General features: G+C 39.8%; 1 protein-coding gene and 1 pseudogene across 1 annotated transcript; both read left to right on the top strand.

Moving 5' to 3' along the window:
• The first annotated feature begins 765 nt into the window (after positions 1–765).
• On the top strand, positions 766–1,900 carry LOC148928422 (uncharacterized; annotated as a pseudogene).
• Positions 1,901–2,008: 108 nt separating this feature from the next.
• Positions 2,009–4,735, top strand: LOC148928421 (uncharacterized). The gene is made up of 4 exons (XM_089056670.1): positions 2,009–2,471; positions 2,775–2,940; positions 3,061–4,178; positions 4,503–4,735. Exons 1-4 carry the CDS (start codon positions 2,009–2,011, stop codon positions 4,733–4,735), a joined length of 1,980 nt encoding a protein of 659 aa, XP_088912796.1.
• The last annotated feature ends 13,043 nt before the right edge of the window (positions 4,736–17,778 follow it).

The raw sequence follows: 17,778 nt of genomic DNA, 5'->3' as shown, positions 1-17,778 counted from the left end.
ATAAGTCATAAGGGTTGGGGTGTGACATTTTAATTCCCGAATCTGATAACATAGAACTTGCAGGTCGCATGGGACTCGCCTTGATTGTAAAATTCTCACACTCCATCCCCGCCCCCCACTTGATTCGCAAGGCCCTCTCTAATTTCAAATTGAAAGGATGTTGTTTTGCAGGTTAAGTGGGACCCGATCCCGAAGTACTGCCCAGCTTGCAAGCATGTGGGGCACTCGGAGGATCATTGTTATACCTATGGGAAAAGGTTGGCACCACACAAGAAAGACTTCTCCAGGCAGGCGCAGCAGAGACAAAGACAGTATGAGGACGGGGGGGATACTAGAGAGTGGAAGAGTGCAGGGGGGACAGCCCCGGGGAAAGCAGCCAGATACACACACGGAATCCTCGTCACACTGGACCCAAGTGGGCAAGAATGGCATTCTCACGTCCGAGATCGGGCAGAGTAAGGATAAGGGTAAGCAGGTCACGACCGGCCAGAGTAAGGATAAGGGTATGCAGGTCACGAGATTTGAGGATGCGGAGAAGGAGCTCCAGAGGGTAAGGGCCCAGATTGTTTCAGGTAGGATAGACTATATCCCTCGTGGTAGTTTACAAATAAGGGACCCGGTTCTAGTCCATAACTCAGCCTTGACAGACGGAAACCTGACGGGTAAGGGCAAGAAGAAAAAGAGAAGGAGCCCAGCTAGCAGGGAACGATGCAGAGAGAATAGAAGGTTGAGGAGACTAGACTAGAGGAAAACAAAGAAAGAGCCATGTCAGAGCAGGGGAGCTCGGAATTTGAGACCGATGATGGGGAGGAGACACCGAGCAGAACGAGATCTCTCTCACCCACCTATAGAGGGAGCCGGGTTGATGATATGGAGACATATTCAGGCCTGGCAATCCATAGCAACAGGTTTGAGATGCTGGAGGATGATACCTCGGCAGATGCCCGTATTATACATGAAGCGAGGATTACGAGTGAGAAGCAACAAAGTTCGGTTGCCAGCAATGGGAACTCGAGAAGAAAGATCGCCGGCAATGGGGATCGACAGCCCGCGATTGAAGCACCAGTGAAGATGGCGAGGGTTTCCTGATTTGTTTCCTCATGTCAAGCCAGTTCCTAATTTGGAATGCTGAAGGGGTGGCGAATAGCCGCACCAGGAGGCATTAGAAGAATTTGATTTGTGAACATAAGATTTTATTTGCTGTTGTGATTGAACCCCAAAGGGCGGCACCGACATTAGGGTGGAGCTTTTAGGGGCTCCGGTTTTGTGGAGCCAACGTGAGCGGGCATATCTGGATTTTAGCTCATGAGGATTGGATGGTGGAGGTGGTTGATGACTCGAGACAAGTCCTACATGTCAAAGTCATGGCTGCCATTTTCCCTTTCACGCTCTAGATTTCTATCGTTTATGGCAGACACACGAGAGAGACGAGACAGGAGCTATGGGAAAAGCTTGGGGACATCTCCCTGGCTGTGGAGGGGCAACCGTGGCTAGAGGTGACTTCAACATATTCCTTACTAATGAAGAGAGACAGGGAAGTGATACAGACAGACACAGAGATATGATGGAGTTTGTGGATACTATAGCTGATTGCCAGTTGATTGATCCGGGGTTCGATGGACCGATGTTTACATGGTACAGGGCAGGGCTTTGGGAGAGGTTGGATATGATCTTGATCGGGGAGCATTGGACATCGGTGTTTGCGACGACCAGAGTGACCCACTTAGCAAGATTCATCTCTGATCATGCTCCCTTACTTGTGCAATGTCAGTTCTCTGTTCAGACCACGAGGCTGGCTTTCAGATTTCAGAACATGTGGGTGAGGCATGAGACCTTCAAGACTGAGATTGCGAGAGTTTGGGAGGCAGGAACAGGTCACAATGGTATGATGAACCTCTAGCCCAAGCTTATCAGAATTAAGAAGTTCTTAAAGGTGTGGAACAGAGCAGTTTTTGGAAATATACATCAGAACCTAAAGGCGGCCGAGGAGGCAGTCCTACAGGCTTAGATGATGTTTGACAACACGCCTACACCAGCACACAGGGCCAACTTGAACAAAGCCTCGACGGAGCTCATAGTTGTGACAAAGATGGAAGAGGAGTTTTGGAGGCAGAAGGCAACTATTAGATGGGCATCGGATGGAAAGAGGAATTCTAAGTTTTTTCATGGCTGGGTCAAGCAGAAGAGAGTCAAGTCGAGGATACGCAGTATTGAGGCAGGGGGGCAGATCTTGACAGAGGAGACGACGATTAGGGACTCTGTGGCAACCTTCTTCCAGCAGCTCTTGACGTCTGATTTTGGAGTCCTTGAGCAGCCAGATTTGACACTTATTCACAGCCTTCCAGAATCAGTGGACCAAGAGACATTGTGCTTGGCGCCGCAGGAGAAGGAAGTTCGGGAGACAGTCTTCGAGATTAGTGGGGATAGCGTATCGGGACTGAATGGGTTCACCTCTTTGTTCTTCCAGAATTGTTGGCATTGTAGGGGGCGATGTGATTGCAGCAGTTGGGAACTTTTTCAGAGGGGCTTTCATACCTCGAAGCTTCACATCAACCATGATTATTCTCATACCGAAGAAGCCAGATCCAGTCACGTGGGGGGATTATAGGCCGATAAGTCTCTGCAATGTCACGAATAAGATCATCACAAAGATCTTGGCATCTAGGCTTGCACCTCTACTACCACTCGTCATTGCACCGAATCAGAGTGGTTTTATTCAGGGGCGGTTACTTAGTGATAACGCCTTATTTTCCCAAGAGCTGATACATGATTAGGGAAGGAGCTCAATAGCAGAGTTAGATCGCCTAACTTGGCTCTCAAGCTAGATATGGTGAAGGCATATGATAGAGTACAATGGCCTTTTTTGCTGAAGATACTTGAGAAGATGGGGTTCTCGCCGGCTTGGATGGGAATGATTGGTAGATGTATTTCGTCCTGCTGGTAGGGGGTTGAGGCAGGGGGACCCATTATCACCTTCCCTTTTTGTGCTTGCAGCTGACTACCGGTTATCACTCACCTTTCTTATGTTGATGACATCATCATCTTTACCCGAGCTCACAGGGAGGCGATGGAGAAGCTGGTGGGGTGCCTGAACCATTATATTGCAGTGTCCGGTCAGATGGTGAATAATGAGAAGACACACTTTTATTTGGTTGATGAGCATATGGAGTTTGCTGAGATAGTGGAGGAAGTTGGAGGCTTCCAGCGAGGAGAGATTCCCTTTACATACCTGGGAGTACCGATATTTAGAGGGGCGAGAAGAGCAGATCATCTTTTGCCACTCAGACAACGGATGTTGGACAGGATACACACTTGGTCCCATCGCCACCTAGCATTTGGGGGAAGACTTGCTCTGATTAAGAGCACACTGGCAGCTATCCCACTTCATATCTTACAGGTTATGAGTCCGCTGGTTGGGTTTCTTGATGAGTTGGAGCGGATTCTCGCCAGATATTTTTGGGGTACAGCAGGGGAGAAGAAAAAGCTACATTGGATTTCGTGGAACCAGATTTTCCTTCCTGTGGCGGAGGGGGGTTTGGGCATTCGCAGGTTTCAGGAGGTAGCAGTAGCTTTTGGGTTCAAGCTGTGGTGGAGGCTCCTTGCGCAGGATTCTCTCTGGGCCCAGTTCATGACCCAGAAGTATAGTATACTTCCTTGTCATTTGCATACATATGCATGTTGGTCACATGATAGTCCTACTTGGCGTCGTTTGCGTCGTATTTGGTCATTTATGCATGATTATATTCGTTGGTCCTTGGGTGAGGGGAAGATCAGCTTCTGCGATGACGTCTGGCTTGGGGCGAGCTCCATCAAGAGTCTGTGCGTCCTGGGATATGATCCTACTCAATCTCAGGCCGTTGCACCATACTGGCATGAGCATGCATGGGATGAGGATATGTTGCATGACTTGTATTTCGGGTTTGGCGTACCTCTCGACAAGACCGATCAGATCAGAGCCACGCCGATCGAGGTGGGGGCGAAGGATGTGAGGCGTTGGAGTCTGACTAGCCATGGCGAGTTCTCTGTGACCTCTGCCTGGGAGAGCATCCGGACGAGACTGCCGAAGTATGAGATTTTGGGACTGATTTGGAACGAGGGGCTGACCCCCACCATCTCGATTTTTATTTGGAGGTTGTTGTATGGTAGGTTACCGGTGGATGAGAAGTTACAGCATCGGGGTATTGAGTTAGCGTCTAGGTGTCAGTGTTGTCGGTCTCCTTCTCTTGAGTCTTTTAGTCATGTCTTTCTTTCGAGTCAGTCGGCGATTTCTTTGTGGGAGTATTTCAATGCCTGGTTCCCTCCCCCCCTCGCACACACCGATTCACACGCGCACCGATATTGCTCTTAGACTAGGTCACTAGCGGATGTCCTCTTTCTCTAGGGCTCCTGCCATGCACATTAGTTTTATTGTTCCGTGTTTGATTGTTTGGTTTCTTTGGATGGAGAGGAACGGCTGCAAGCACCGTGGTTGCCCTTTCCGTAACACTCAGGTTATTTGGCAGGTCACTCGTCATCTACATACGTTCGTGTTGGCCGGCAAAATCACCCCGTTACATTGAAGGGGCTGCTCAACGTCGGTGGATTTCATGCCTTGTTCTCCCAGACAGCGTGTTCAGCAATCACTCATGGTCCTTTGGCATCCCCCCGATGCCCCTTGGGTGAAGCTGAATACACATGGTGCCTTCTCCTCAGCGACTTTGGAAGCGGGAGAGGGAGGATTGGTTCGTGGTACTGATGGAGGCCTTTTGCGGGCCTTCTGTTCTCCGGTGGATGCATCTTCATTCGAGGCTTAGAGATGGCCATGGAGTTATCTACACACATTTGGATAGAGCTTGGCTCAGCGGCTCTTGTTACTTTACTCACATCAGGACGGCCTGGTTCTGCCAATTTTAGACATCATATGGCTTTGATCCGGAAGATGACATCTCAGCGGCAAGTTCGATTCTCACACATCTACAGAGAAGGAAACCGTGCTGCCGACTTTCTTGCAGGTAGGGGGGTTCAGACCCCTACTATGACATATTATGATTCAGTCTATGTGCCTCGATACCTGAAGGCGCTTGTTAGGATGGACCAGCTAGGATATCCTAACTTCCGATTCCGACGCAGAGATGTGGATTGATCCTGATTTTTTGATAGTTCTACTTTGTTTATTTCTTCCTTTTGTTCATTTGGCTACTAGTTTAGTTTTGATAGCATGGAGCATCCCGGCTTGTGGGAGCTCCAATCTGTTTCTCCTTCATGTTCTTGCTTTAGATACTAGTCACTTTTGGGCTAGGATCATGTTTTGGAACATTATATTTCGATTTATTCACGGGTTGGGGGTCAGCCTAAACCCCCCGCCCACTTTGGGCGTTTTTGATAAGAAAAAAATTAAATAAACGTGATTTTGACATTAAAAACGGACCTAAAACAGTGCAAAATCCGAGCGTATCATTGTGATAACACACGGGATGTAAAGTTTATGATCTTTTAGACTAATTTTAAAGTTTATACAAAATACTAGAATTGGACCAAAGTTTGCAATATTAATGACCAATATCCCAAAACAAAATTACATACTCACTCCGTATAAAAATCTGTGCACTTTCTATTCTGTAACTAATTAAAAAAGATAATAAATCTATAAATCTTGAAGTCTATATATACCGCTCTTTTATAAATCTTACAATTTGATGTATTCTATAACTAAATAAAAAGATAATAAATGAAAACATATAAATCTAAAATCGAAAATAAAATTAAAAGAAAAATATGAAGAAAGTTGCTACGCGTACAATTTAATTTCAGTAAGTACTGTATAGACTCCAATTATTTATCGGTTTATAAATATTTAATTGTTGATTTTTTGTTCCCAACTATATATAGTTTATTTTAGTGTTATCTGAGGATAAAATTCATTTAAATTGACAATAATTATATGCTACATACCTTATGTGAGCTCTTTATGTGAACATCACTCTAGTTTGATGTTATTGGTTTTGATTTATATATTTAGTTTGATTCTATAATACGTTAAAAAAATATTATTGAATATTTTAATTTTACCAAATTTATAAAAATCAAAGCTTGGCTGGTCATTTTATTAATTTATTGAAAATTATAGAGAAAACAAGCACACCGAGCTTTAATTTTTATGAAATTTGTAACATTTTTAATATATTAGAATCAAATTAAATACATTAATCAAAACGAACAACACTAAATGTGCGTCAACACGATAGTGGTGCTCACGTAGTTATGTAGTATATCATTTCTATTTATGATGATTCCAAACATAATAAGTGAACGAGTTTGTTGACTTTATGAATGATAAAATTGGATAAAAAATGAAAAATCCTAATGATAGGAAAAAATTTTCTTCTGAAGCTGTCCATCGTTAGGAATCTCATTTTCCTTTTGACATTGGTTCTAACAAATACTATCAACAAAAGTGGGGCGAAGAAAGTTAGTAGAATACGAGTCTCACTTAGAGTGTCCACAATAGTAGCACAGCCACGCCACTGCCACAAAAAAAACTTGTCCGCCCAGTCATCACAGCCATGGCTCAGCCACAAAAACTTGTCCAGCCACGCCACAACCAAAAATCTTATTTTATCAATTGTTGGTATATTTTAATTGGACTAGAATAATATTAATTGCGAATAGGTATTTTATCGATCAGAATGAAATGAAAAAAATTAATTGAGAATATGTATTTTATAGATAAAAATTAAAGAAAAAAAATGAAAATGTACCGCCTCGGCGTTCTCGCGGCCTACAATACCGCCGATCTCCCACCCGGCTACGCCGGGTACGCGGTTGTGGCACCACCGCCCGGCGCAGCTGCGTCACACAGCGGCCGCTGCCGCGACTATACTTTGGACACTCTTATATATTTTAGATTTAAATAAAATATGATTGAAATGAGTAGGGTATGTGGGGCCTAGTACTCTTCTGTCCCATAAAATAGAAACTTTTGGGACAACATAAGTTTTAATGCACATTTGGTAAAATAAGATTGAGGTAGAAAGAAAAGTAACTGGAGTATTGTTAGTAGAGAATGAAGTTCCTATCATTAAAGAGAAAGGAGTTACCAAAAATAAAGTGCTCTATTTTTATGAGACGGATGAAAGTGGAAAGAGTTTATATTTATATGGAACGGAGAGAGTACTATTTATAATAAAAAAGAACTGGAACTTTTATTTGTTGGTGAACCAAAATAGGAATAATGTGACTTGTAATTGTTGGGGAAAACGCAGCGGAAATTGCAAAAACAAATAAATCCACAAAAGAATCTATTTAGGTAATTATGTGGATCGATTCAATTTCATGCTTGAACATGTAGAGACATAATGATTCTCCAAATAATCGAAGTGGCTTGCTACTTCTCCACGTGTAGATCTTGATGTTTGATTGTGAATGCAAGACCAAAGATCTTCTAAGCTATGACCCTTAACTCTATAGATCTAAATTCCTTGTGCGAGGAATCTTTTAGAAATTATAAGGATCTTTGATGGAGAAGACAAGAAATCCAAGAACACACAAAGAGGAATTTCGAATTCCTCTATTAGATAGAGAGGGTCGAAAATTCCAAGTGTGGAGGCTAGGGTTTTGTGTTGTATTATTATTGTCTCCTCTCCTTACATCCTTATTTATAGAGTTTATGATGGGCTAGGTTAGGGATCTATGGGGCTTGGATTGGGCCTCTCCAATTGGACCTTCTTTACTAATTAAATTATAACCCATAATTCAATATAAGGCCAATGAAATATTTCTTGTGCCACTATCGAAGAAATACTGACCGCCCATCCAATCCGTGATTACAAGCAATCCGGGTTAACCTCTTTAATATATTATTTCCCGTGTCTAAGACTTTATGTATCCATTAATTAATATGTAGTCTGCTATAGACTTTAAATTAATTAATATCTTTTTATTTCCAAGAGTTTGTCTAGTACGAGATGTATATCAAAATATACTTTTCCTTTTCTATTTATTCTTGGATTAAATCCAAACCGGCCGGGTTTCTGAATAATAGAACTTCTCTCGAACACCTCTTGGGGATATAGTCAAACCACGCAGGCACACGATTCAATGTAATAATAAAACTGACACCATGCTGGTTATTAATTACTACTACCCAAGATATCAGGAATATTGGGTTGAGTAAATAACATGTGTCATATATTATTACAAAGATTAGGAAATATTAAATCTCCAAGACATCGTCTTACAGTAAATAGCAACAAAGACGTCTCTATACTTTAGATCCATTCAATGCTATACCACAGCAGTGTCACTAGTCATTCTCAAGGTAAAGACGACTTTCGGATGGACATTGCAACCTTTCACGATATGTAGCCAAGGCCTATCTAGGTTGTGAAAAAGTTTTACTTCTACAAGGTACCGGTTGGGCTACCTACTTTGATGACCTGTTCCACGACCCAACCTTCAATGTAGAAGACTTAGACTGATTTTACTTTCCGGCATTTTAATTATATAATTTAATATATAATTAGATCCGGTCAATACCCATTAAAGTAAAATACACAGTATGAAGAAAACATTTATTATTCTCATTAAATGAAAAGTGCTTACAATAACAAGCAATTTATCAAATTCAAAATAAACTCGAAAAATGGTCCAGAGCCTTTGTCCTAGCGGCAAGGAGCTTAGACATCAATGTATGAGGTGCCAAGTTCGAGCCCTCTTGACCTCAGTTGTAATTTCCTTCTTTCTTAGGAGTTTATTTATAATATCCTCCTTCATATAGGAGTTAATTTTAAAATATAAAAATAAAAAAAAAACTCGAAAAATGCTTTTTAGTATATATGTTCCAATAATCTCCTACTTATACTCAAAACAGGCTTTCGAGTATACTACTGTCAATTTTCTTCAATTTCTCCCACTTATAGAGAAACCAGGTCTGAGTCTTTAATGCATCTAACACCTATCCCTTCCATATGACGATTAAACGTCCCCACCGATAAGGCTTTCGAGAAAGGATCAGCAAAGTTGTTTTCAGTTGCAATTTTGACTACTTGTATGTCACCTCTCTGTACAATCTCTCGAATGATATGATGCTTCCTCTCAATGTGTTTGCTTGCCTTATGGGATCGTGGTTCCTTTGAGTTTACAACAGCTCCAGAGTTATCACAATAGATTGTGATACTCTTTGGCAAACTCTGAATCACACCCAACTCCTTTAGGAAGTTCTTGAGGCACACAACCTCTAGCTTCAGAAGCAGCTATGTACTCAGCTTCCGTGGTTGAGTCCGCAATGCATTTCTACTTTTCACTCTTCCATATAACGACTCCACCTCCCAAGGTGAACACATAACCAGAAGTAGACTTCCCCGAATCACGATCAGATTGAAAATCTGAATCCGTGTACCCTATCGGACATAGATCAGATGCCTTGTAAACTAGAACATACTCTTTAGTCCTCTTCAGGTACTTGAGTATATTCTTCACTGCAGTTCAATGTCCTTGGCCAGGGTTCGACTGATACCTAGCCACCATGCCTACGACAAAGCATATATCAGGTGGCGTACACAACATAGCATACATGAGACTTCCAACTGCCGAACCATATGGAACCTTTTTCATGTCCTCTATCTCTGCGTGTGTCTTAGGACACATCTCCTTTGATAGATGAATTCCATGTCTGAAAGGAACGAAACCCTTCTTGGAGTTCTCCATGCTAAAACGTTGTAGTACAGTATCGATGTAGGATTCTTGAGACAAGCACAACATTCTTTTCTTGCGATCTCTGATCACTTTGATTCCTAGAATGTGTCCCGCATCTCCCAAGTCTTTCATCTCAAACTGGGTAGACAACCAGTTTCTTACAGACGACAACATCTCATTATTGTTTCCAATTAGTAAGATGTCATCCACGTAAAGTACCAAGAACACCACATTTGCACCTTCAACTTTCTTATATACGCAGCTCTCTTCTGGGCACTGATCAAAACCTAATGATTTAACAGTTTTATCGAAACACATGTTCCATGCTCTGGATGCTTGTTTGAGTCCATAAATGGATCTTTTAAGCTTCTTCTCCATGTGCTCCTTGCCCTTAACCTCATAGCCCTCGGGTTGTTTCATGTAAATGGTTTCCTCAAGACTGCCATGCAAGAAGGCGGTCTTGACATCCATTTGTCATACTTCCCAGTCCATGTAGGCTGCGATGGATAGGAGGATCCGAATTGACTTAAGCATAGCGACGGGTGAGAAGGTCTCATCATAATCGATGCCTTCTCTCTGGGTATAACCCTTTGCCACTAATCTGGCTTTAAACAATTTAACCTTTCCATCCGGACCTCGATTACGCTTGAATACCCACTTACTCCCAATGGCAATGCAGCCTTCGGGTAGGTTTTCAAGGTTGTAAACGTCTTTATCCTCCATTGATTGTAATTCGGAATCCATTGCCTCAATCCAATTGAGACCATCCAAATCATCTATTGCTTCTTTGTAGTTCCAGGGGTCAGGTTCTAGATGACCGGAAACTGAGTCTGAAGACTCTCCCACACCAATCCACCTTTCTGGTTCTTTTGAAACCCTCCCACTACGACGAGGCTCTACAATCGTAGGAGTAGAAGTTGTGATACGTGGTGCAATATTTTCTTGTGGAGTTTTCTCTTGTGTAATTGGAACGCCATCATCTCTCATTTCATCAAGAATGATTACACTTCGGGGTTTTTGATTCTTTATATATTCCTCTTCCAAGAACTTTGCATTTGTGCTTACAAATACTTTGTTGTCTTGAGGACTATAGAATTCATAGCCTTTTGTTCCTTTGGCATATCCCACAAACAAACATACCTCTGTGCGAGAGTCCAATTTACTTGGATCTTTAACTAGCACATGCGCCGGACAACCCCATATCTTGAGATGTTCTAGGTTGGACTTACGCCCAGTCCATAACTCATGAGGTGTTTTAGGCGCTGACTTTGTAGGTAAGTAATTGTGGGTATAACACGTTGTTTCTAGCGCAAAGCCCCAAAGGAATTTTTGCAACTGAGCATAACACATCATTGATCGAACCATTTCAAGAAATGTTTGATTTCTCCTTTCCGCAACCGCATTTTGTTGAGGAGTGCCAGGTGCAGTCAGTTGGGATTCAATCCCAGCTTCCGCTAAGTAGCCCAAAAATTCATCACTAAGGTACTCGCCTCCTCGATCAGATCGTAAGGCTTTTATAGTCTTACTATGACGCGTTTCTGCAAATGCCCTGAACTGTTTGAATTTCTCAAAGGATTCTGATTTGCGTTGCATCAAATAGACTTGAGCTCGTCTTGAATAATCATCAATAAAGGTGATGAAATATGCATAGCCTCCCCTAGCTTGAATTTGAAATGGACCACACACATTCGAGTGAATGAGATCTAGTACTTTCGTGGCTCTATTTTCTTTGATCTTAAAGGATCTTTTGGTCATTTTGCCCTCCAAGCAGGATTCGCAAGTTGGAAAAGGGTCTAAGTTCAGTCCCTCAATTGAGCCAAGGCTCGCCAACTTTTGGATCCTTCCCGGATTGGCATGCCCAAGCCTTAGATGCCATAAGTACATATCATTCACATCGTGTGGTGAAGTCTTTCTCTTGCGAAAAACAGATATGTTATTCGACTCAACAAGATGATGCGTAGAGCGTATAGTATACAAGTTATTATCCATGATATCATGACAGATAAAATAATCATCTCTCCTTATAATGAAAGCATCATTGAAAGAAATAGAATATCCGTCAAAAACCAATTTAGAAACTGAAATCAGGTTCCTTCTAAACGAAGGTATCAATAAAACATTATTTAATACCAAAACTCTACTACTAGAAAAGCGAATATAAACAACTCCCACTGCAATCGCTCCCACTCTAGTAGCATCCCCCAGATGGACAGTGATCTCCCTTTCACTTAGTTTCCTTGATTCATGCAATAAAACGGGATCGAAACATACATGAGCAGTTGCTCCCATATCTACTACCCATTGATGGGTAGAAACAGTTGCTAAGTAAGTTTCAAGAACATGAGCTTGGTGTTTACTTTGACCATTTGGACCTTTACTCTTTTTGGGGCAATCAGGTTTCCAATGTCCATTTTCACCACACTTGAAACACTTTCTAGTTTTTCTTGCTTTGACCTTCTTCTTGCCCTTCCTTGCCTTCAATCCCTTGGCAGCCTGCTCCGCCTTGCCATCCTTCCTAGGTCTAGTGACTTTGGAACCGGAGGCGCGGTCAACCAACATAGCTTGCTTAGCTTGGGCATAAATGCCTTCAGCGTTTTGAAGCTCAGTTAGAAGCTCAACCAAGATAAGGTCTTGCTTAGTCATCTCATAGTTGACTTTGAACTGTTGAAAACTTGCCGGAACACTTTGGAGTATTATGTCTACTTGAGAATCTGGATCTATTGATCCTCCCAAGACCTCAATTTGATTGAGATGGCGCATCATTTCAAGGGCATGGTCCCTAACTGGCGTGCCCTCGTTCATCGTCTTATTCATGAGACTCCTAATCGCTAGAGATCTAGCAGATCGACTCTGAGTCCCAAAAAGAGATTTAAGGTTCTCCATGATCTCATAAGCGGATTCGTAGGAATGATGCAGATGTTGAAGTACCTTTGACATAGAAGCCAAAATATAGCACTTCACCATCTCATTTGCCTTTTTCCACTTATAGTACACGACCTTATCTTCCGCTGAAGCATTATCAACAGGTTTTTCGGGGCAATCAGTTTCAAGCACAAACTTATAATCATCAGCAATGAGAACAATATCCACATTACGTTTCCAGTCTACATAGTTTGGCCCCTCGAGTTTGTTTTCTTTCAAGATCACAGATAATGGATTAAGCGACATAATTGATATTGACTGAGAAAATAAAAGGTATCCATCACACAACCATACATGATAAAGGAATGTTAAAACCATAAAACATTCAAGAATCACATATGCTATTAAAACGCTAAATAAACAAGCACTAAAATATGTCATGGATTATTTAGATTTTTAAAAAAATATTCTTGGTCACAATACTGACCGATAGTCCAGAGACCATAAGAATGGCATGACTGCCTATAATTTGCCTAAGCTAGTACCATAATTCTAGTCCTCAAGAAAGGTCGCTCCCACGCAATGAGATTCTAAGACCATGGTTAATATCTTTTAAACAATGCCCACTTCATGATAATATCGCTCCCACTGGATACAATATTTCTTCAGAAATATGTCTTTCATTTAAAAGAACCATTTTAGTTATTTAAATCTTATGAAAGTTGTAAATATTACTAATAACATAACTCCTCTAAAGAAAGGTCGAAATGTTATCTAATTTACTTCACATTTGAATACCATTTATGGAGACCAAATACAACATGATTGTTCGTGATTATCGCTTAGTCATTTTTAGATAAAAAGGTTTTCATTTGATTATCATGCAAGCAAAATGTTATTTAACTCACATAAGATGTAAATCACATAGGCAAATAATTTTGCACACTTTGTCACATCACATATAATCAAATAAATCATTTGATTTTAAACCACTAAGTGTCTAAAACCAAATAATTAAAATAAATCACAATTTATACTTTCCATGAAACATGGTACTCCGGATAAAAAGGATTAAATAAAATATATATACCCCATTTGAATAAATCAAATATCTAGGGCATAAAAATTAGGTCAAGACCACACATTGGGCCTTTGCCTATTAATCGGGCCATCTAAAACCCGAATTAGGGTTTTTCCCTAAAAATAAAAGAAACTAGCCGCCACCGTCTTCATCGGGATCTGCGCCGCCATCTTCATCGCCGGGACTGCCTTGCCGCCACCAAGCTCCGGGAACCGCCGCCGCGCCGCCCCCTCGATCTGCGCACGACTGTAAACCCTAGGGGTTCCAGCCGCAGCCGAAGCTACCTGCACAGCCGCCGCCCGCTTAGCTGCCGCCCGCCGACGTCCGCTCCTTCCCAGCCGCTGCCTTCAGCGTCTAGATCTACGTGCGGCCGAGCCCACTAGGGTTTCGGACGCTGCCTAGCTTTTTGTCGCCGGCTTTGTTCTTCGTCTTGTTTGCTCCATTGTATTACATTTCTTTTGCATTCTAACTATTACATTTGTTTACAAAAGAAAATACAAGCAAAAACAGAAACCTAATCTACCACGGTCAACCCCCATGGGTTTACAATAAAAACAAAGAATAACAGGATTCAACAATCACGCAATATTGCAAGCATGAAAACAATCATCCATCACATTTTTCAAACATATAGATCTACACAAGTAGAACACAATAAATATAGATCAAGAATAAACTATCATAGATCTAGAATATTCCATTTAACAACTATATAAAATAGATCTAGAATATGTTCTATAGATCTTGGAGTACTCTATTGTAGATCAAGACATTCTTCATCAATCTTGAATAAAATTCATAGATCTAGAATGTTCTTTAGCCGATCTGGAATATTCACTTATAGATCTAAAATATTCTACATTGATCCATGTAATTTTGAAAAAAAAACAAGATTAAACCCAATCAGAGCCTAAAAGCATGGCTCTGATACCAATTGTTGGGGAAAACGCAGCGGAAATTGCAAAAACAAATAAATCCACAAAAGAATCTATTTAGGTGATTATGTGGATCGATTCAATTTCATGTCTGAACATGTAGAGACATATAATTGCGCAATTAATCACATAATTTAAATTAAATTATGATGTTGAATACTTACAATAATGATTCTCCAAAGAATTAAAGTGGCTTGTTACTTCTCCACGTGTAGATCTTGTAGTTTGATTGTGAATGCAAGACCAAAGATCTTCTAACCTATGACCCTTAACTCTATAGATCTAAATTCCTTGTGGGAGGAATCTTTTAGAAATTATAAGGATCTTTGAAGGAGAAGACAAGAAAACCAAGAACACACAAAGAGGAATTTCGAATTCCTTTATTAGAGAGAGAGGGTCGAAAATTCCAAGTGTGGAGGCTAGGGTTTTGTGTTGTATTATTATTGTCTCCTCTCCATACATCCTTATTTATAGAGTTTATGATGGGCTCGGTTAGGAATCTATGGGGCTTGAATTTGGCCTCCCCAATTGGACATTCTTTACTAATTAAATTATAACCCATAATTCAATATAAGGCCAATGAAATATTTCTTGTGCCACTATCGAAGAAATACTGACCGCCCATCCAATCCGTGATTACAAGCAATCCGGGTTAACCTCTTTAATATATTATTTCCCGTGTCTAAGACTTTATGTATCCATTAACTAATTTGTAGTCTGCTATAGACTTTAAATTAATTAATATCTTTTTATTTCCAAGAGTTTGTCTAGTACGAGATGTATATCAAAATATACTTTTCCTTTTCTATTTATTCTTGGATTAAATCCAAACCCGCCGGGTTTCCGAATAATAGAACTTCTCTCGAACACCTCTTGGGGATATAGTCAAACCACGCAGGCGCACGATTCAATGTAATAATAAAACTGACACCATACTGGTTATTAATTACTACTACCCAAGATATCAGGAATATTGGGTTGCGAAAAACCCGCACCTATTGATAAGTCAAAGCAGCGTATGATTAAATAGCGTGTGTCCTATATTATTACAAAGATTAGGAAATATTAAATCTCCAAGACATCGTCTTACAAAGATCCATTCAATGCTATACCATACCAGTGTCACTAGTCATTCTCAAGGTAAAGACGACTTTCGGATGGCCACTGCAACCTTTCACGATAGTTAGCCAAGGACTATCTAGGTTGTGAAAAAGTTTTACTTCTACAAGGTACCGGTTGGGCCACCTACTGTGATGACCTGCTCCACGACCCAACCTTCAATGTAGAAGACTTAGACTGATTTTACTTTCCGGCGTTTTAATTATATAATTTAATATATAATTAGATACAGTCAATACCCATTAAAGTAAAATACACAGTATGAAGAAAACATTTATTATTCTCATTAAATGAAGAGTGCTTATAATATACAAGCAATTTATCAAATTCAAAATAAACTCTAAAAATGCTTTTTAGTATATCTGTTCCAACTGTAATCATAGACGGCCGCACTGCAGACTAATAAAATATTATATCGTTATTCGTTACCATTCGTTACCTCATGCACGACCCGTGCTTATCCACGTTCTAAGCGCACGATCCGTGATGGATGTTTTATACAAATATATGTATACAAGCTTTTATTTTTATTTAGGTATTGATTTTTTAATCCCGAGGTCCAAACTAATAAAATATTATATCATTATGAACATATTATTTAGTACTCCCTCCTTTTCAAGTTTTAACTAAGTTGAGAGTCATATTTCTTTTTTTTAAGGTTTCAATTAAGTTAGTTCATTTCATTTTTTGTTAAAAATAAAATATCAAATTACTTTAGTCTATTTTCACTCTTAATTTACACACCTTTATATCTCATACTTTATTCTCTTTTCTATTTTGTTTTATCATTATTTAATCCATTTAATATAATTTTTTAATCCTTGTGCTTAAAAGAAATGCGTCAAAGTAGCTAAAATTTATTATATAAATTTGTAGAATTTGTAGAAATTATATAAATTAATCCCCAATCCTTATGCTAAAATTTTTTTATACGGCAGAGGGAGAAGGAAAGACTAGAATTTGTAGCTAAAATTTATTTGGATTGTAGTATAGTTTTTCTATTTAAATATGTCATTTCAATTAATGCATTATAATTTTATAATTTTATTCTTTAAAATTTTGATAATTATATAAATATTTATATACTTAAAATACAGTGTTGTGTATCAAATGATTTTAGATAAAAATCTATCGTTAGAGAAAAATAAGAAAATTTAAAATATTCTAAAAAAAATCTATCGTCGGTAAAAATAAGAAAATCTCACAATATTTGGAAAACTCCTTTTAACACAAAAGTAACCCAAAATTATTGCATGCTTATTGAATTGGCCCGATAAAGACACATCCATACGAAGGTTTGACTTTGATATCAACCTAATAATTTCGTACGTGTTCGTATCGGTTCAAAATTTATTATAGAAATATGTTAGTCATTATATAAAAATAGGGTATTATGACATACAGAAATGCTCTCGCATGGTGTAGCACAGTTGGTTCCGGAGGGATCTAATGAGCAAGGTTCGAGTTATGCAATCTGCAGAGTGGGAGTAACATTTCTCGGGCCCATTATGGGCCTTTAGAGTGGGCCACTTGTAGATTCGTGGGCTGCTAACCTCCCCCTTAGCGGGCCGCTGAGTACCTGATTCACATCCTCTTTGATGCCTCGTCGGGCCGGAATATGGGGGGCACTTGGGATTGGGGATTCAACCTTTTGCCACAGTGACATAGAGAGATTGATATTTCTATTTTAAGAAATGTATCCTTTAGTGTGGGACATCCGAAATAGGAAAATTTGACACTTAGTGTGGATGGAGAGAGGAGTATAAAATTATTTCCTTTTGTTAAAATCATATTAAAGCCTCTACTTTGGTAATAATATGGGAAAGTTATTACGTTATACTACTGATAAAAGGCTATACGCCAAATTTGTTTTAACTATCGTTTTGAAAAATTACTTAATCAAACTGAAGTAAAATGAAAAAAAAGGTTGTTACACAAGTAACAAGTTGGATAGAGACTCTCAATTGATATATATGATTCTTTTTTACGGAATAAAAATTGTTTTCACACACAGCCAATTGTAGTTATATATAAATTGACAATATACTGTCATTCTTATTTAAAATCTAATGGGGTTGTTAGTTGTTACACAAGTTTCAGACAATGAAG

This window comes from Salvia hispanica, chromosome 4, assembly GCF_029641045.1.
Source record: "Salvia hispanica isolate PSC_SH4W2 chromosome 4, Shi_PSC_v1, whole genome shotgun sequence".
Lineage (NCBI taxonomy): Eukaryota > Viridiplantae > Streptophyta > Magnoliopsida > Lamiales > Lamiaceae > Salvia > Salvia hispanica.
This window is presented reverse-complemented; position numbering and strand designations above follow the sequence as displayed.